This window comes from Palaemon carinicauda, chromosome 23 (assembly GCF_036898095.1).
Source record: "Palaemon carinicauda isolate YSFRI2023 chromosome 23, ASM3689809v2, whole genome shotgun sequence".
Classification (NCBI taxonomy): Eukaryota; Metazoa; Arthropoda; class Malacostraca; order Decapoda; family Palaemonidae; genus Palaemon; species Palaemon carinicauda.
The window spans coordinates 70,716,054-70,725,403 of NC_090747.1; the positions used below are offsets into that span (position 1 = coordinate 70,716,054).

The following is a 9,350-nucleotide window of genomic DNA, read 5'->3' on the forward strand; positions in this document are numbered from 1 at the left end:
GTGCTCAATTAGGTGAAAGGCCAAGCATCGGTAGCAGACATGTGAGCAACTGTTCAACATACAGATACACTTTCCCCGTCTGGGTTAGTTCTCGGTAGCACACCACTCCCATTCGTACTGATTGAAGTGTCATGGGACTTCAGCAGAACTGTTTTCCTGGACTTGGACAACTTTTCCTTCTTCTCTACGGCAGAGGGAGCTGCGTCAAAATGTTCACCAGCCAAGGGCAAGCTGGAGGGGGAAAAGAAGTGCATAAGCTTCTCTCTCTCACCAGATTATAGAGTCAATGATTTGGGGACCGGAAACAACAATACGACAGTAGAGGTCACAGCAAACAATAACACATCGATGGGTGTTGTATCCTTCAGCGCCTCCACAGGTGGAGGAGACAGGAATGGCTCAGCAGGGAAGGCATTAAAGTCCTAGGATCAACCAGCATTTTCTAGAGGTTCTCTACAAATACCAGTGATGACCAAAAATGCCAGAACTTCCTCATGTCCAGGTTCTCAATATTGTCGCTGTAGGTAAGTATAAAAAATGGGGAAAATCAAGGAAATGGCAGACGACTACTGTACTGTATTGCTTTCACTAGAGGAGGGCAATACTTTTGTTTTGCCTGAACCATGCTATGAGCACAAGCCAGGGTCTCCTCCCCCCTTACGAATTCCTCCAGAGGACCTAGTCTAGAGGAAGCCGAAGGAGATACAATAGGTTTAAGAGGAGAAAAAAAGAATCTAAAGAGCTTGTTCGGCATTAGCCTGAGCATTCTATGTCTGAAGTTGAGGAATCCCTCTTAGTCGTCTTTTTGGCAAACTCCACTCACTACACAGGTCACAAACTACACTCGTCACAAGGGGATGACTGTGAGGAGTCATGACCCTAGCAATGATGAGGATTTACTGCAGGCTTATATATAAACCTGACCCATATTTCTAAGTTTAACAAGAAACACACTCATGTCTGCACATAGGGTATACAGTACATCAAAAACACAAATTGCAGAGAAAAAGCTAAAAGAGTTTAACAACCAGCATACACTGAAGTATATCAGAATAGCTTGCTGCCAAAAACAAAAGTGAGTGCATAACTGACTATTCGGAGAAAGACTTACCTTGCACCAACCAGTAACTAATATTTCCTCGTTGAAAGTTTAACAGTCGTCTCCCAATAAGCTGAAATCATACTCCTATTAAAGAACAATAGTCTGTATTCATATAAGAACAAACAAAACTTTTAAGTACTACACAGACTGTGAGCCAAAGGAAGCTACAGACTGTGAGCCAAAGGAAGCTACTGCATCCAAAAACAATGAAATATTTACTCACCTAATTTCTTCAACACCATTTATATATTGGTTGTAAGCCTTTACACGTTCAAGTTCAATCACTATTCGCACACGAGGTCCAATTTTCTCAAATATTTTGTTGTACTTGGTTTTATGCGCATCAACCTTTAAAAAAGGATACTTATTAAAGAAAACCTAACACTATTTATCAGATACAGTTATTAGTCCAAGGTTTGGCTAACCTTGAAATAAAAACAAATGCGGTAGAAATGTAACTAAAGAACCCAGATTAAGGCTAAACTCCATGACATGAATAGCTTGCACACACTCATTTATGCAAATACAGTGAACCCTCGTTTATCGCGGTAGATAGGTTCCAGTCGCGGCCGCGATAGGTGAAAATCCGCGAAGTAGTGACACCATATTTACCTATTTATTCAACATGTATATTCAGACTTTTAAAACCTTCCCTTGTACGTAGTACTGTTAACAAACTACCCTTTAATGTACAGAACACTTAATGCATGTACTACAGTACCCTAAACTAAAACAGGCACAAATATTAAAGGTGATTTTATATCATGCATTTCCTAAACATGCTAAAAAGCACGATAAAAAATGGCAACCAATGTTTTGTTTACATTTATCTCTGATCATAATGTAGAAACAAACTTTGCTTATTACCCAGACATATTTCCCATACTTTTCCCTTAGAACTACATCACATCTTCCTACTTTAGATATATATATATATATATATATATATATATATATATATATATATATATATATATATATATATATATATATATATACATATATATATATATATATATATATATATATATATATATATATATATATATGTGTGTGTGTGTGTATATATATATATATATATTTATATGTATACACATATACATACCTACATATATACATAAATACATGCATACATATATATATATATATATATATATATATATATATATATATATATATATATATATATATATATATATATATATATATATATATATATATATATATATATATATACTGTATATATATATGGGTTATGGAAAAAATCCGCGAAGTGGTGAATCCGCGATGGTCGAACCGCGAAGTAGCGAGGGTTCACTGTACAGTATAACACTAACAACATAAAACATATTACATACATAACAATGCATGTGTACATATACAAAAACACACCAATAAGTAGCAAAAAAGCATAAATGTACTGTATATTATATACAATAGCTGTACCTACATGTGAATGATAGCTTTGATATGACAAACTTGGAAGTGATTTGGATTTTTTCTAATGATACAAACCTGTAGCTATTTATAGGGGTATTAATTTTGACAAAGCTGAAAGACGTGCCATTAGATTTTTAGCAAGGGTTAATCACCCGCCTGCCAGTTAGTAGGGGGTAGTAGCTACCCCACTCACTCACACACTTGTGTTTGTTACTCACTTTGCTTGGAGGTAGGACTTCAAAGGGGACTGGTGCTTTCGGGCTAATCTGTACAAATAGCTACATGTTTGTATCGTTAGGAAAAATATGAATTACTTCTAAATTTGTCTTTTCTTCCGTAAGTAAAATACAAACCGTTACTTATAGTGGTTGACTCACCTATTAAGAGAGTGGAAGTCCCTGCCAATCTGGCTTTTTGGCTTTGGCCTAAGGATTCCCCTCTATGTGTGTTAGCACATAGTACGTGGAAACCCTAAACCTCGCTAAAACCTTGCTATGCATGGTCTACGACCTACACAAGCTGTGTGTTTGTGATACTAGCAAAGACCAAAGCACAGCCCCTTGAGCTGGTATTTCTTGTTGTCTGGAATGATTCTCAGATACTTCCTTGAAGACAGATGGATTGGGATCTGGAAGTATGCGTCCTTTAGGTCCAGTGTGCACATGAAGTCCAGTGGTCTTACACCTCAACTAACCGTGTTTGCCGTCCCCATGTTGAATAGAGTTTGTTTTACATACTGTACTTGTTCAGAGCTGAGAGGGCGATGCCTTGTCTCTAGCCTCCAGACGCCTTTTTCCCAAGTAAAAGTCGACTGAAGGAGCCTGGGGAGTCAAGGACCTCTTGGAGAGTGGCTTTCTCCAACATGGTCTGGACTTCATCCCAAAGGGCTAGCTCCTTTGCGGATCCCTTCGCATAAGAGCTCGATGAGACTGGAGCTTTGGTCAGTGAAGGGAGAAATTGATTGGACGGGACGCGATACCCTGAACGAATCACAGAGATCGTCCAGGGTTTGACCGCGAGCTACATTCACCTCTGCCAGCAGCAATGCAGGTATCCCTCCACTAGTGCACAAGTGGGGGATTGCCCATCCTAGCGGTTGCGGCCTCGGCTGCCTCCCCTAAGATCCTTCCCTCCCCGGCAGGACTTGGGGCATTTCCTGTCCATAGCAGAAAAGGGCTTCTTGGACACCTTGGGATAGATGGCTGTAGTCTTCCTTGTTGGCGGCTGCTTCTGTTTGTTCTGCGGAGAAGGAAGCGGTCTACTGGGCCAAGATGTCAATGCTGTATGGAGGAGGGAGTCCTGAATGGACTTCCTCCATCTCTCTGCAGCCTGCTCAACATCTTCTGGCTCAAACAATGAGGACCCCTCAAGAGGGGAGTTCCGGAGTTTTGTTATCTCATTCCGTAGAACTTGGCCATGGAACATCAATATCAAGTCTTTTCGCCTCGGGATATTGTTTGCCCACAAGTTTACAACTTGGTAGGCAAGGAACTTGATGGATTGAGTCCTCAACAGCAAAGTTTCCATCGCCTTCTGGAGTTTTCCTTGGACATATCCTCGGTCAGCAACAGGTTTCCCACAGACCCTAGCCAGAGATCCAGCCATGAAGTAGCCTGTATGGCATACTTCACCACCTTCTGGTTGAGGATCTTAGATGCAGAAAATGAAACTTCCAAACCAGAAAGTCTCTAGACAGATCCTCTTTGTTAATTGCTCTTAGGAATGATGCAGAGGGAGGGCCAGAAGAGGCTCATCAAGACCTCGTAGTACTTCCTCTGTTTCCCACAAGTCTAGATAATGAGCCTGCCCAGAGGGAACCAGAGGAGCTAGTGACCTGAGTAATCGCCTTCCGACGGGGCACTCTTCAGACCTTGAGACCAGTGCAGGGTTGCACTAGTCTTGGGGAGGGCTTTTCAATGCCGTAGACACGGTCTAACATCGTATCTTTGCCCTTCTAAGGGGCCACTGCCGGGTCTGACAACCCATTGATGGCCCTCATGCAGGCCAAAACTGCCAGAAGTCGTGCTCAGACTCTCCTTGCTCTGCCTTTGATGGCCTCTGACTTGGGAAGGAGGTCATCGAATTCGGAGTCTTCCATCCACGAAACATCATCTCAGGGTGGGTCGTGGTCGTAGTTCAAGTGATGTGGAACGGGGACAGCCTCCAAGGGACCTCTGAAGGTCTCGCAATTCTTCCCGAGGATTTTGGCAGGGTCTTAGAATCCTTGGATTCTTTCCTGGGGGGGAAAGTTTCCAAGAAGGAAACCTTTGGACAAGCTCCCTTGCATTGCTTACCCACAGGAAGAGAGACAGATTCTTCCATGGGCTTAGAAACTGGTTTAAGTTTCAGAGGAACCACCTCAAGGGGGGAGAGGAAGGAGGAGCTAACTAGAGACACTTCCTTCACTGAAACCTCTTGCGAAGCTGTTGGAAGTCTTGGCTGGAGTCAGTTTGACTCTGGGCGAGACTACCTTGTCAGAAACTCCTCTTTTCCTCTTTAGGGGAGAGGAGATAGAAACTGAGATTTCTTTTCGGGGAGAGACTGTGAATCTTCGCTTTGGATCCGCCGAGGGAGAGGAAGACTTCTCCAGGAGAATCCTGGAAGTTTCCGAAGGACGGATAGGGGGAACCCACTAACACGAAAGCCTGAGAGACGGCCCTCACCAGGGCTCCAAACCACAGTTCCTGACCTATTGCAGCGCTGGCTGAAAGCTCCCCTGAAGGGATTGACGAAGCTATTTTTGGGGTTTATACATACATACATATACCAAGGCACTTCCCCCAATTTTTGGGGGTAGCCAACATCAAACGAATGAAACAAAAAAGGGGACCTCTCCTCTCTACGTTCCTCCCAGCCTGACAAGGGACTCAACCGAGTTCAGCTGGTACTACTAGGGTGCCACAGCCCACCCTCCCCCGTTATCCACCACAGATGAAGCTTCATAATGCTGAATCCCCTACTGCTGCTACCTCCGCGGTCATCCAAGGCACTGGAGGAAGCAGCAGGGCCTGCCGGAATTGTGTCACAATCGCTCGCCATTCATTCCTATTTCTAGCAAGCTCTCTTGCCTCTCTCACATCTATCCTCCTATCACCCAGAGCTTTCTTCACTCAATCCATCCACCCAAACCTTGGCCTTCCTCTTGTACTTCTCCCATCAACTCTTGCATTCATCACCTTCTTTAGCAGACAGCCATTTTCCATTCTCTCAACATGGCCAAACCACCTCAACACATTCATTTCCACTCTAGCTGCTAACTCATTTCTTACACCCATTCTCACCCTCACTACTTCATTCCTAACCCTATCTACTCGAGATACAACAGCCATACTCCTTAGACACTTCATCTCAAACACATTCAATTTCTGTCTCTCCGTCACTTTCATTCCCCACAACTCTGATCCATACATCACAGTTGGTACAATCACTTCCTCATATAGAACTCTCTTTACATTCATGCCCAACCCTCTGTTTTTTACTACTCCCTTAACTACCCCCAACACTTTGCATCCTTCATTCACTCTCTGACGTACATCTGCTTCCACTCCACCATTTGCTGCAACAACAGACCCCAAGTACTTAAACTGATCCAGCTCCTCAAGTAACTCTTCATTCAACCTCACACCACCTTCCCTTCCCGTACATCTCATAACCTTACTCTTACCCACATTAACTCTCAACTTCCTTCTCTCACACACCCTTCCAAATTCTGTCACTAATCGGCCAAGCTTCTCTTCCTCGTCTGCAACCAGTACAGTTTCATCCGCAAACAACAACTGATTTACCTCCCATTCATGGTCATTCTCGTCTACCACTTTCAATCCTCGTCCAAATGCTCGAGCATTCACCTCTCTCACCACTCCATCAACATACAAGTTAAGCAACCATGGCGACATCACACATCCCTGTCTCGGCCCCACTCTCACCGGAAACCAATCGCTCACTTCATTTCCTATCCTAACGCATGCTTTACTACCTTTGTAGAAACTTTTCACTGCTTGCAACAACCTTCCACCAACTCCATAAAACCTCATCACATTCCACATTGCTTCCCTATCAACTCTATCATAAGCTTTCTCCAGATCCATAAACGCAACATACACCTCCTTACCTTTTGCTAAATATTTCTCGCATATCTGCCTTACTGTAAAAATCTGATTCATACAACCCCTACCTCTTCTAAAACCACCCTGTATTTCTAAGATTGCATTCTCTATTTTATCCTTAATCCTATTAATCAGTACTCTACCATACACTTTTCCAACTACACTCAACAAACTAATACCCTTTGAATTACAACACTCATGCACATCTCCCTTACCCTTATATAGGGGGTACAATACACGCACAAACCCAATCTACTGGTACCATTGACAACAAAAAACACACATTAAACAATCTCACCAACCATTCATGTACAGTCTCACCCCCTTCCTTCAACATCTCAGCTCTCAACACCATCCATACCAGATGCTTTTCCTACTTTCGTTTCATCTAGTGCTCTCCTCACTTCCTCTATTGTAATCTCTCTCTCATTCTCATCTCCCATCACCAGCACTTCAACACCTGCAACAGCAATTATATTAGCCTCCCTTTTATCCTCAACATTCAATAAACTTTCAAAATATTCCGCCCACCTTTCCCTTGCCTCGTCTCCTTTTCACAACCTTCCATTTCCATCTTTCACTGTCTGTTCAATTCTTGAACCAGCCTTCCTTACTCTCTTCACTTCTTTCCAAAACTACTTCTTATTCTCTTCATATGAATGACCCAATCCCTGACCCCACCTCAGGTCAGCTGCCCTCTTTGCCTCACTTACCTTGCGCTTTACTTCCACATTTTTCTCTCTATATCTTTCATACTTCTCTACACTATTACTCTGCAGCCATTCTTCAAAAGCCCTCTTTTTCTCTTCCACTTTTACCTTCACTCCTTCATTCCACCTTTCACTTCCCTTCCTCATGCTACCTCCAACAAACTTCTTGCCACACACATCATTCTTATTCTATCAATGAGCATTTGTGGGGTTTACCATTACAGAATGGAAAAAAAACTATTTATTATAATTTTTTTACTTTTTGTAAACAAAACATAGAAAAAGAGTTTCTGCAAGGGAGTCTTGCCTAAGATCGATGACGACCTGGCAGAAGGCTGCAGTTCCGAAGTTTACTCCTACAAGGGAAAGGAACTGGTCCAACAGCTGGTTCCCTCAGAACCATGAATGACTGATCTTCCTGAAGGAGAACGAGGAGGTGAATGTCTGTGCTCCGGAGAGCGCCTGGAGGCTCGTGAAGGAGAAGGCTTGTAAGATCTCTTTTCATGAGAACGACGACGTTCCTTAAAACGGCGCCCTTCTGGCGAGTGCTGATGATGGTCAGGAGATTGTTGCGGTACCGGTGATCACCGCATAGCAGGTGAACAATCGCGAGTCACCGGAGAGTGACGAACAGTCGCCTGTTGATGATCTGCTGAGAGAGCCGGCAGCTGCAAGCGGTCGGCAGTCATCACCATCTGCGGCAATGATCCCAATGGGAAGTTGCATACAGAACTTGTCATGTACCCTGAGGGTACAGCAGCGATGAACATGAACTGCAACGCCTTCGTTGCTAGGCTCAGAAGTGTAAGAGCAAGCCATGGATGGATCCAACTCCCGCTAGAGGAATCCGCCTGGGGGGGGGAACCACTAAGGCAAAGGCAGTCTCTCCCGCAGGCGGGGAAGGCAACCAACCCCTGTTGCCACTGTCGCAGGTCATTGGCTGGTGAAGGGTAACTCTCGCTCATAAAGGAAAGCTGCTCAATATCTGGTGGAGGATGCCTCTCCCTCTGAGGGATGGCTGTCCAACACCTTGAGGCTGACCTCCAAACAGCGCTCTCTACTTTCGTTTCGATCAACAAGCTGAGCTCAAGTTGAAGGTCGGCATTGAGTGCTGCGCCTGTGAAATGTAGCCGAAGCTAGTTTCTGGTTTCACCCTAAAGGGATCACCCCAAATGGAAACCCCAAAGGGAATCAGTCTGCCACTGCTCTCATTCCTACGCTGAAGCTGCAGGAATGAAGGTGAGCAGAAGCAGAGAGCGCTGCAGAAAACTGTAACACTCTCGGAACTATTCCTTATCAGGGGAGACCCAAAAGCACCAAGGAAGGAAGTTGCAGCAAGTGGCAACGGAAGAGACTTCTTTCGTTGGTGGGTGCTGTTTGTTTTTGGTAGGAGAGCAAGACTAGGTCTTTACTCTACCAAGCTGAAATAAAAAGAGACGATTGTTTGTGTGAGCGGGGTGGTTGGTCTACCCCGTTACCCTCCTCCACTGACTAGCTTTAACAGTTGGTTTCAGCTATCACTGAAAAAAATACTCCTATGTAAAGAGACTTAGGTTTATATATAGAGCTGAAACAAAAAGAATTTTTCACATAAATCACATGGGACATGATATACATATCCCAGGTTTCCAAATTTGCTAAAATCACAATCCTATTACTGTACAGGACGAGCTTTCGAATCCCCACATGAAAAAAACATTATTAGCAGAATACTAGGGCTTATGTTCATGCAGGAACAAACCTTGATACAGTAAATATTAATCACACATCACTAACCTCTTTCTGGAGTTCATCAATTGTTGCAAGAATCATAGCTTCTTTGGCCAAAGCTTCATCTGCAGCTTTGACAGCCTTGGATATCCGATCGGGGGCTTCAGTCGTAGCAAACCGCAACTGTTATAAGAAAGGAGAATCTGAGCATTTATATATTCATTCAGGCTAAATTTCAACTTCAATACAGAAACATTCTGAGAGAAGGATAAACATAAAGCT

The 9,350-nt window shown here is 43.5% G+C and overlaps 1 protein-coding gene across 1 annotated transcript in view; it reads right to left on the reverse strand.

The window, feature by feature from the left end:
* Positions 1–9,350, reverse strand: part of Rint1 (RAD50 interactor 1) — a 137,436-nt gene that overhangs the window by 127,725 nt on the left and 361 nt on the right. The window contains exons 2-3 of the mRNA XM_068347018.1: positions 9,135–9,251; positions 1,326–1,450 (exon numbers count right to left, since the gene is read on the reverse strand). Coding sequence (XP_068203119.1) covers positions 1,326–1,450; positions 9,135–9,251 — 242 coding nt within the window. The remainder of the gene's footprint in view (positions 1–1,325; positions 1,451–9,134; positions 9,252–9,350) is intronic.